Raw genomic sequence first — 11,374 nt, forward strand, 5'->3', positions numbered from 1 at the left:
GAGAGAGAGGAGGGGGAAGAGAAGGCGTGAGGGGGGGGGATGAGAAGAGATTTCACACAAGTAAGGGAGAGGAGGGAAGGAAGGGGGGTGAGAAGGGAAGGAGAGGCACGAAAAAAAATGTGCAGGAGTGACGAGAAGAAGAGAGTGGAGCGTTTGAGGGATAGAGGTAAAGATGATGAGCTTTTTCAAGAGACTGCGTTAAAAGCAAACACAACGAGGGCAAAACTATTTCATCACTCGCTGATGGATCGATTGACGTTTTCTATGGCAGTCAGGTGCATGTAGACGAGGGCGCGGGAGGATCATTGAAGCTCTCCTTATTAGCTGAGACTTGAGATGCCTCAAGAAGAAGGTCAGCAGGCGGATGGCAGCTACAGGCTGCGAAGACTCTTCTACGACATCAGCAACGTGATTGAAAAGTACGAGTATCGCAACGCCAACACGTTCTTGTCTTGGATTCTCAACTGCTCTACTGGAAACATTCTGCAACTTTTTTGTGCCTTGTTCCTGAGCCTATCAGGGCCTGTCTTCAAGCACGAGGGAGTAGGTGTCTTCTTCGATGGCCTGACGCTCCTGATCTCCCTCATCCTCCTGCTCTGGCTGCATCATGCCTCGGTGCTGCGGCACGAGATGTTCTTGAGCTGGCGAGTCAAGGTCTTTCTGAATCGCGTCTCGAAGCTCATGTCGTATCCTTCCTTGGGATCCATCTTTCACATGCTCGACAACTCGGTCTGGCTGCAGACCTCTCGCACCATCTCGACTGTGCTGGTCTACAACGAGGACGGAAGCACCAAGATCATACCCAGCCAGCTGCTGCTGAGTGGCGATCGGATCGAAACGCCTCCGGACATGACGCTGCTGAGCGATCACTGCGAGAAGCATGATGGCAACGACAGTATCGTCAAGGATACTCCGACAGCGTCTAAACTGGATGACATTCTGAGTAAGAACAGAAGGCCTGACACGTTGTTCGAGAGGCAGACCAGGACCGTCAAGACGGTCGTTGGTTACACACTCATCGGGTCACTCCTCGCTTCCTTCTTGTCCTCTATCCTCCTATTTGCCATCGACCCCCGTGCTTCGGAGGATCTGTTTGATATCTTCGTCGTGAGGCATGTGAATGTCTGCCTGCCGCTGCTCCCGCTCTCCATCTTCTTGACTTCCCTTGTTCTCAAAGTGGCATGCAACGCCTTCATCTCTGCTAAGATCGAGCTCCTGCAGAAGAACACAGAAGACATGAACCGGGAGAAGTTCTCGTCCCGAGAACGTCGTCTCAGCGTGGAGGAAGAGCCTCCAGTTTCGTCGGGGAGGAAGAGTTGGCTCGGGCGGCTCAAGGGCATGGTCGGGTTGAAGAAGCAAGGGAACAACAACGACGACATCCCAATGATGGGAGGAGGCAGCCGGCAGTGGCAGAAGTTCGATGCGGGCAGCATTGACAGTCAGCTATCATGGAGGATGGTCTTCAACTACTTCCTTCAGAGGATCCGCAAACCTTCGACCCACATTGAGAACCAGAGCATCATTCCCATCGTCAACCCTTGTGCCGATGTTGTCGAGACTCTAGGGAGCGCGACTGTGCTGGCGTTTCCGGATGTGGATGGGATTCTGTCGGAGCCACTACTGTCCCCGAAGCAGATCTTCCTACTGACCTCCGAGGCCAAGACGAGTGGGACTGAGACGAAGACCAACGTCAAGATTATCGAGCTGCTCGCCTCAGACGATCGCTCGGCGTTGGGGGCCAGCAGCTTCGAGGACGCGGCGGCTGTTCGAAACTTTCTCTCCCAGCTGAAGCCCTTGGGCCTGAACTGTCTGCTCAACACAAACGCGCACGACGATGACTACTCCATGTTTGTTGAGCGAGTGCTGCGAGAGCGAGCGCAGGCGAGGACGAGGACGAGCTTGAGAGAGCATGTGCGGAGCGAAGCTTACGGTGACTTTGTCTCCTGTGACACAGCAGACGCGTCGTACCTGCTGGCCGGCGTGATCGGCTTCTCGGAAGCAGTGGCCTCGTCGTTCTCACGTCTCATGGAGCTTCAGGTGCTCATTCAGCCTCCTCCGACCAACATCAGCGAGTCAGAGAAGAAGATCTCTAGACTGGCAAGCTACGAGTCCACGGAAAAGGTCAAGACGGAGCGGCACGTCATGTCAGTGGTGGTGGAGGATTCACAGCAGAAGCTGCAGCTGTTCAGCAAGGGCGACGTTGACTTCATCATGAAGCGGTGCAACCAGATATGGGACGGGCAGGAGCTTCGAGCCATGACGGACCGAGACGTCTCCCTAATCTCCCATCACTGCTCTGAGTGTTACCAGAAGCACTACCGATGCATCGCTCTGTCCTACGTCTCTCTGGATGAGGACAAACGTTCTCTCCTCCTCGAGTCCTCGCAGTCCGGCCGCTGTGTCTTCTTGGAGTCGGATGGAGACAGTCAGCTGACCCTCATAGGAGCGACTGACTGGCAGCTGGACCGTCAGCTGACCCCGCGCGAGGCGTTCAACCTCTCGCGTCCCAAGTCTCAGCCGTCGCAGGCGCTCAAGGGGATGGAGGAGCTGATAGACCATCAGATCTTCATCGGCATGCTCATCCTCCGCTTCCGGCCCCTTCCCGAGATCACCGACGCCATCGACATCCTCTCTGACGCCGGCATCCGCTTCGTGCTCTTCTCCGACATGCCCGAGTCAGCGACCGTCGCCTTCGGGAACCAGCTGGGCTTGTGGTCGGACTGGAACTGCTGCATCAGCCTGCGAGACCTTCCTCCTCCTATGCTCAGCAGGCCCCCCTCACCTCCTGGCAGCGGCATCAGCGCCAAGTCAGCGGGGCGGACAAACTACTCGCACCCTGACTCGCAGCAGGGGCCTCGCCTTCCGCACGGGATCAAGGCCATTCGCAAGCACATCCTCGAGGCCGACGACGTTCCTCTCCGCGTCTCGATGTTCTGCGACTCCTCGCCTGACACCATGGCGTCTATGATAGAGATCCTGCAGGAGAACGGAGAGCTGGTCATGTGCTGCGGGAGCACCAAGAACATTCACAACATGCACCTCTTCGCCTCAGCAGACGTCTCGATGGCTGTCGACCCGCTTCCTGCAACCCGAGGCAGAGACGTCGTCTCCTTCTACGACTCCGACGCGGACGACCGGGTGCTCATCGACGCTCAGCTGGCGTCAGAGATCACGTCTGTGCCATGTGCGCTTCACTTCGGGCGCTACTGGAACATCATGAACATCCTTGAGATCGTAAGCACTTCCCGCATGCTCCTCGACGCCATGAGGCAAGCGTCACTCTTTGCCGTGCACGTTTCTCTCCTCCTCATGTCAATCTCGCTCATCGGGAACTGCCTGCTGCTCCCCGAGGTCATTCATCCTGCGCAAGTGATCTGCATCCTCGTCACCATCAGCCCTTGTCTTCTCGTCGCCATCGTCTTCTCCGGCTACAAGATCTCTCGAAACATCAAGGCCGCCAACCCGATGAGGCTCAAGCTCGACACCAAGAAGGGAAAGCCGGCGATCCATCGCTTCATCTTCTATGCGATCATCCGCTTCCTCCCTACTGCCTGCGTGTGCGTCGGGGCGTTCGTGTCGATGCTCTCCGCCAGCCTGTCATCCGAGGCGACAGGGGCCCAGGAGTCGCCGCTGCAGAGCATCTGGTCCATCGTTGACTACAAGCTGAGGCCGATGGACGAGCTGGGGGAGCTCAAGTTCAACACGGCTATTTTCGAGGCCCAGCAGGTTGTCAACATCCTCCTCGTCGTCTTCATGTCGTTCATGGCCATCGGCAGCCTTCACCGCACAGCTTCTCTCCTCGACCTCTGGCGCCACTGCAAGTTCATCTGGCTGGCGGCATGCGCGGCTGCGGGCCTCATCCAGGCGACGGTGACCAGCATCGCGCTCAGCAGCTCACACGATGGGGTGAGGCCGACGCTGAGGAGCACTCCTCCTTCCGTCTTCATCCTCGCAACCACGTGGCCCCTCGTCATCATCGCCATCGACGAGGCCCTGCGGCATCACGATCGCAAGAAGTTTCGCAAGCTGCAGCAGAGGCTGACGCTGCAATTCGAGACCCTCCTGGGGCAGACGAGCCCCAAGTGAGGGAGAGAGAGGGGGGAGGCGAGGCAGCAGCGTTTACTCTTATCGGACGTGTGAGTCACTTCAACAAGATGTTCTTGAGCGACCATGCCGCAAACCTCTTGGCCTTGTCTGTCGCGCTCTCGTCCTCCATGAGCTCCTGCAGCGCCTTCCGCGCGGGCTCCTTCCATCCTCCTCCTTCCTCCCTCGCGCTGCTGCAGGTGTTGACGATGGCGAGAGCCGCGTACTCTCTGACCTTGGGTCCCAACTGCCTGTTGAGCAAGGCAGTGAGGACAAGCATCCCCTCGTTCGCGTGCACGTCCTGGCAGTTGCCGACGTGCGAGCAGCAGGCGTTGTTAATGGCAGCGAGCGCGTGCTCGGTAGCTGCCGAGTCCTGAGGCTCATCCGACTGTTCTCTGCGGAGAAAGTCGAGAAGATGTTTGATCCCCTGCGCCTCATGCAGATCCTGCCGGCTCTCCGGGCAATTCATGCAAGCAGCTCGGATGCAGGCGGCGGCGAACAACCTGATGTTGACCTCCCGTCGAGCGAGCAGGAGAATCAAAGGCTGCGAGCCCTGCTCGGCAGCAAAGTCAACTCTGCACTCCTCCTCCTGATCCAGCGCTGCCCACATCATCTCACACAGGCATGCGAGGGAGGAGGAGTCCTCGACCCGAGCGAGCAGGTCGAGCAGGCGAGGCATCCACTTGTTGCTGTGCACGTCTGACCCGAAAGTCTTGACGGTCGAGGAGGCAGCATAGAGAAGCTGCGCGATGCTGTCAGGGAAGGTCTGAGCATTTTCCTCGACGAACGTCCTGAAGGCGGGGTGAGGATAGAGAGAAGAGACCTCGCTCGAGCTGCGACCAAGTCTCAGGAAGGAGTGAAGGGTGAGATCCTGGTGGCTCTTGTCCATCTTGTAGAAGGTATGCTCAAGACAGATGAGCATGTTCTCTCTGATTTCAGCATGCCATGGCTTCACTTTCTCTTGAGGGCACAGAGAGGCGGCAAAGACAAGGACGGTAGGGATAAGACTGCAAGCGTTCTTCTTCTTGAGACGGAGCAGGGAGCTCAGCCCATCATCGCTCTCAGCGAAATCCTGAGCAGACGGAGGATGCTGCAGCGCTGAAATCAATAGCTTCCAGTTATCCTCCATGCCTGGATGCTCCAGGTTGCAATGCAGCATGAATCTTGACAGTCGGAGGTGCAGACTAGAGGAGACCACACTTGCCTGATGAAAGATGTGCCCGAGAACCAGCTGACCCAACGAGAGGAGCAACCCGTGATTGAGAGTGTCTTGCAACAAGACCGACATGGGAATATGGTCCATCACTTGAGTCAACTCGGTTCCTCCTTCCCTCAGGAGCATTTCTAGCAAGATCCTAGCCTGCATCCTCACTGTCTGCGAGGGATGAAGAAGATAGCTGAATAGAAGCGACAGCCACGAGCGTCTGCTGCTTTCTTCCAACAGAAACCCTTCTTTGTGCATGTTGTTCAACAGGCAGAGGAGCGACTCGCACATCTCAGTCTCCGAGACATCTCTGCTCTGATCCCCTCTGGGTCTTCCTGACCAGGTCGCTGGTGAGCGTGAATTAGCCAACTCATTCGCTTCGTCTTCTTCTTGGAGGCCGGGAATGTGCTCGGGAAGTGAGCCCCAGGTCGTCAAGGTTGGGTGACGCTGGAACCATTCCTCAAGGTCTGTCTGCTGATCGAACATGGGGCGGTGCTTCTCAAGACTATCGGCAGCTATCTCGAAGATGTTGCAGCTGTACAGCACCTGGCAGTTCTCATGGTCCTCCTGAGAGATCACTTTGAGGGTCTTGACGACATGTCGAAAAGTTGCTTGAGATTGCGATTGCTGAGCCAGTCGGAGCAGAGCCTCTGGAATCCTACAGGCTCTTGCTTCAGCCTTGCAGGTCTCGTTGGAATGGCACGCGTTGCATATCAAGTCGCAGGCTGAGATCGCAAAGGCATGAGACTGCTGTGAATCGTTGCCCTCGCGATCGAAGCTGAGAGTCTCCAGCAGCTCTGAGACGCAGCGCACGCCTTTAGCAAGGTGAAACGCCTCTTGAACTTCCCCAACATTATACAGATCTTGCCCATAATCCATCATGTCTCTGAGCTTGTGTAGCGCTTCTTCTTTTTCGAAGAGAAACTTGGAAGACAAGTAAGAAACTAGCTTACTCACTGTAGATAGAAGCGAGTTGGCTACGAGCTTTGCCTTGTGAGTCTCATCGATCATGCCCTTGAGATCGCTCACGATGTGTGGGAACGTCGGCCTGTCGCTCGCTCGTTTCTTCCAACAGTCTTGGATCATCTTGGTCATGCTTGGCGTGCATGACCCCATGGTCGGTCGCTTATCTAGAGACAAGACCGCGTGAACTACTGCATCGACTTCGTTCCCGTCATACGGGCGTTCCGACGCGATCATTTCATTCAGCAGAATCGCGAAGGCGTAGACATCGACCGGAAAGCTGTAGGGTTGACGGGCAAGGATCTCTGGTGCCATGTAAGGAACCGTTCCCGTCAGCCCCTCCTCTGACACCCCAGTCTTCACTAAAGTCTTGGCGAGACCGAAGTCGGCTATTCTTGCTCCTAGCCCTTTATCGATCAAGATGTTCTGCGGCTTCAAGTCCCGGTGAAGAATGTCTCTATGATGCAAGAATCGCATTCCCAGCGCGACGTCTTGAGCTATACTGAGCACTTGCCCGTATGTGATGGCAGCTTTTTGAACGTGTAAGACATTATCCAACGAGCCATGAGAGTAGAAATCGAGGACTATGCAGGGGGGAGAAGCACAAACCCCCAAGAACCTCACGATCTTGCTGTGCGAAAGGTCTGCCAGCAACCGCAACTCCTTGAGGAATTCTTTGGTTGAAGAGCCAGAAAGGTCAGCAGAACCATTCTGTTCGTTGAGGGTTTTGAGCGCCACTGGTGATCCCAGCCACTCTCCGAGTGTCACCTTGAACATAGATATGAGAGGGAAATCATTACGCGCTCAGACTTACCTCACCAAAGCTCCCTGCGCCTAATCTTTTGACTTTGATGATCTCACCGGATGGGATGATATGACACTTTCTCACACAATCATGAATGTCACTCTCTTGTACTCGATGCTGATTCAAGTTGCTCATCTTACTTCAATGGTTTGAAGCCTTTGATCCAAGCATTTTGAGAACCCGCTGCAAACGAACATCAAAAACGATATCATCGGGGACATGTCAACTTTGATTTTGATACAAATCTAACTTGCGTACTAAGCTTCACACTGAGAGGCTCAAAAAGTGCCTGGTGATTGAGCTCCATGCTCTACTATGATCTCCCATGCCGCTGAGTCCACTAGTCCTCGCTCTCATCAACGCGGGCAGCCGCACTGCACTACACTCTACCACTGGCGGCTCTAAATGGCCCAGTGGATCGCAAGCGGTATCATCGCGGTAGTAACGGTACAGCAGGGGGTGTACCGTAGCCTCTAGCAGCGCCGTCCGATCCTCACTCCGCTGCCTTGTCGCTCTTCCTACTTCCATAATGAGGCGGGCCGAGTCCGTCCCAGCCCGGGCCCGTTCAACACCAGCCTGCAGTGCGGCCGGGCACACTGTGACAGCCGGGCCCGGCTCGGGCCGCGGGACTGCGAGTCGGACGGATCGGACTCCACTGGGGCCGCGCGCGCCGGCGACCGTATCGGACGGCCGGGGCCGCCCGGTACGGTCCGATCCTCAGCGGCCGCGGCCTGCGATGATCCGATCAGGACGCGGCCGCCGCGCGAGTCAGCGGCTCGGCTACTAGCACTGCGCATGCGGCAGTCCCGATCCGTGACCGGACCGTCACGGCCGCGCCGGCGTTACTCAGTTATTTTGAAGCGGCTCATAAACAGTCACTCTCACGGCCGCAGTGCCAGTGACTGGCTCGGAGCTGAGCCGGAGTGATGACCCGGCGTCCGGAGGGATCTGACTGTTGGCCCGGCCGGGCAGACTCAGAGTCAGCGGCGGCCCTGCCGGGGCGGTGGCACCGGGCAGGCCCGGCCCGGCTCAGCGGCCACTGAGTCGCCCGGCCCAGCCGCCGGGGCGGCCTTCCCGCGGGCCCCGGGCCCGGGCCGGCCCGCGCTATGCGGGAGCCGCAGTACTGCGGCTCGCAAACACTGACTTTTAAGCGGTCACTGATCAACCGTGTGATGTCCGATCACCCCCGGGCCCGGCCCCCGGGCACCGTGGCCCGGCCGGGCCGGGACCGTACTCCGACTCGCCGGGCTTTCAAGTTTCAGTTCGCACTCCGTCACTGCCCGCCGGCTGACCAGCGGCCTGCAGGGCGGCCGCGCCGGGCAATCATCAAGTTGAAAATCGTTGGCAAAGTACGGTCACGAGGCACCGTGACACCGTCTGACCGTCACTGTGAACTTCGGAAAGAGCTATTTCAAAGGCCTTAGAACCATCTCAGGGGAATCTCACAAGCTCGCCTCAGTGCTAGTGGGGTATGAGATCGAGAGGCATCAAACTATGAATAAGATCTTCAGGGCCTCGCAAGGGGTTTCAAGTATGACTCTCCTCCTCGTCAGGGGCCGCTGTAAGGGGTCTGGCGATGACCTTGGATGTGAAATAAAGAGATTTCAGTCGATTAATCTTGTCACACCGTTGTAAATGAAGTCCTAACTCTGAAAGGCTGCAAGATGAGATGTCAAGCGATGGTGTTATGAGGCACAACCACATGGCCTCCGATTCCTCAGATACCAAGAAGGCGGCGATTGAGATCACAGAAAGGGCTAATGGAGATTGTTTTTAAGGGATAGCCTCTCTGCCTCTTCTACCGGCTTCCAGTGCAATCGGGATGGTCTGGAAATATTTCGATTTGTGCCGAGTGAGGAACCCATGGTCAGATGAAAAGGTAGGGTCCCGAGGCTGAATAGTGGGGGTAGGGGGTGTGAATCAATGGTCGTTGAGTCAACGTCTGGTGGCAGTGGATAAGAACATCGGTTAATAATCGGGCAGGTACCCTCAAAGGGCTTCTACAAGATGGCACCCCCTCTTCGCATTTCTATCAACGGGGTGGGGGTGATCGACAGTTGAGATTCCTTGGTTAGATTTTAGTTTTCTTCTGGAGGGGGTGGGGTAGTCATCGGGCGTTGGCAGGGTAGTGTGAGGCAGCATGAGCCTTTTGGAGCAAATAAAATGCTGACTGACGTGAGGAGATGACCCCACCCCCCACTCATACAAAGAATCTCTTTACGAGTTACCGGTACCGTAAAGGGAACCTTACACGATGGGTCTTACAGCCAAACATTCCCACCCACCTTCCCTATTTGTAGCCAGTGACCGGTACCTAAGTTGTACCTGACAAAAGGAGTCCGAAACTCCATATGACAGCCTCAGCTATTCATATTGTGAGCTCTATTTAATTTCGACTATCCCCGTACCCACATGACTGTTGAGTACCCAGACACAAGTGCTTCGGTCACAAGGTCACCCACCCCCAAAGCTACAACTTTCGTATACAAGATCAGCTGACACAAATCTGCATCAATCGATGCAAAATCTCAACGTTAGGCACAATTATTTGTTAGGGTTCCCGTCCCCCGTTCCTTTTATTTCGACATCTCCTTCCAGTCTGTCATCGTATCCGAACAACAGGGAGATCTCGGCAGCGCTCCTGTACAGCAGGCCAGACTGTGAGACTCAAGCAGGCTGTCTCTCAAGACTTGAAAGATCCGTTTGGCTGTTCAAATATCTTCATACAAGATACCTACTTCCAGAGCAAAGAGCGTTTTTGATTTCAGACCTTCAAACTCGGAGATGTGCGCTTCTACTCAAAACATGTATTCGCGCAGATACTCATCTCCTGAAGCGTTGGCAAAGCTCAGCACACGAGAGACGATGATAATGAAGGATGTTGATCTAAGCTCGTCTCCTACGTGCACTTATGATGGATGTCAAGAGTGGGTTTTACAAAGGATGTCAAACAGATCCTCATCCGATGTCAAAGTCCGAAGCAGATACTACGATTCTGACCTGGCAAAGATCCCAGTACAACTCTTTGATCCCATCCCGGAAAACCCTTATCAAGAACAAGCAAGCAATACACACCGCGAGAAAAAAGGGCAACTAGCGAGTGAGAAGTCTATTGGGCGCCTTGGAGAAATTCTATCAGAAGGAAGCTATGCACCGGTGGAATTGCTCGAACGAAGTCCATTTGGAAGTGCAATTGATGAAATGGGAAATTTTATATCCTCGAGCAGAAATCGAGCTACTAGATCTTTTTCCTTCGGGGGCTTTTGCTAGAATTTCATTTTTTTCGGAAGGGGTTGAGCTGGATTTGTACAATAGACACTATTTTCATATCTGTATTCATTGAATCACATTAAAACATTCTAAATTTTCTCTTATGCTCAGATCCTTTAATGCACGCTCATTATCTTGAGCAAGTAAACCTCGATCTGAATTAAGACGACTTAGTCAATGATGTACACCAATTGCAATGCTATGTTCCAAGAAGATCATCGGACTGGAGTATCAGTTTTTCAGGATCTGGTGAAACCTCAGTGATTCAAGCTTTTGTCCGTGTGTAGAAAAGGCTTCGGGTAACCCAGTTAAGTTCAGTGATTTGGGAATCATTCAATCACCGGAAACCAAGGCTTGCCTGAGTTGTCTAAGTTTGCACGCCGCCAGAGCCGCGCGGCGCGTCAAGCCTCGGAGAGTCCGGGCAGGCCTGTCGACGAACTTAGTGCCGGGCGTCGGAACCGTCTGCTGACTGAGTTGTCCGGCCGCGGCGCGGCGCTCCACAGAAACTGGGCCCGGCGAAAGCGGCGCCGCCGCGGCTGGCACAGCCTCCGGGACCGTCGTCACGGCGTAGTCCGGCAGCCGGAGGCCGGGCGGGGAGTCCGAGGCTCATTCTGGCATGATTGATCGGACTAGGCTCGGCCGCCGGACTCCGGGAACTTGCAGTCGGCGACGGTCAACCGTTCGGTGGCAACCGTCACGCCGGCCGTCACGGCGTTGAACTCGGAACCCGGCGCGTCCCGGCCCCACGGTACCGTACCGTACTAGCCTAGTACGGTTTTTCACTTCACTTTGAGTAAAGAAGTACGGTACGGTACGCCGCCGGGGTACCGTACCGCCCGGTACGGTACTATCCGATGACTCGATCACCGGCGCGGCCGCCCGGCAGCCTGGCACACCGCCGGGCGGCCTCGGAGTCTGCCGCGACTGGCTGAGTGCGCGTTCGCCGGGCCCACCGTCACCGCCGGACCGTACGGTAGGCTGAGCCTGAGGCTGCCGCCCGGCCAGGCCCTCTGAGTGGCGCCGCGCGGCCGGGCGGCCCATACAAGTCG

The 11,374-nt window shown here is 55.8% G+C and overlaps 3 protein-coding genes across 3 annotated transcripts; 2 read left to right on the forward strand and 1 right to left on the reverse strand.

Annotated features, from left to right (window-relative positions):
- Window positions 1-336: 336 nt before the first annotated feature.
- GUITHDRAFT_107846 (hypothetical protein) lies at window positions 337-4,086 on the forward strand (the record flags this gene model as incomplete). Its single annotated transcript, XM_005833154.1, has 1 exon — window positions 337-4,086. The coding sequence occupies one exon, from the start codon at window positions 337-339 to the stop codon at window positions 4,084-4,086; it is 3,750 nt and encodes a 1,249-aa protein (XP_005833211.1).
- A 2,215-nt stretch (window positions 4,087-6,301) lies between these two features.
- On the reverse strand, window positions 6,302-7,190 carry GUITHDRAFT_70717 (hypothetical protein; the record flags this gene model as incomplete). Its single annotated transcript, XM_005833155.1, has 2 exons — window positions 6,302-7,018; window positions 7,065-7,190. Coding segments are annotated over 2 exons (843 nt in total), but the record flags the coding sequence as incomplete, so codon positions are not given.
- A 2,512-nt stretch (window positions 7,191-9,702) lies between these two features.
- GUITHDRAFT_152428 (hypothetical protein) lies at window positions 9,703-10,424 on the forward strand. Its single transcript, XM_005833156.1, has one exon. It carries the CDS (start codon window positions 9,927-9,929, stop codon window positions 10,323-10,325), a length of 399 nt encoding a protein of 132 aa, XP_005833213.1. The 5' UTR covers window positions 9,703-9,926; the 3' UTR covers window positions 10,326-10,424.
- Window positions 10,425-11,374: the final 950 nt, after the last annotated feature.

Source organism: Guillardia theta (assembly GCF_000315625.1).
Source record: "Guillardia theta CCMP2712 unplaced genomic scaffold GUITHscaffold_31, whole genome shotgun sequence".
Lineage (NCBI taxonomy): Eukaryota > Cryptophyceae > Pyrenomonadales > Geminigeraceae > Guillardia > Guillardia theta.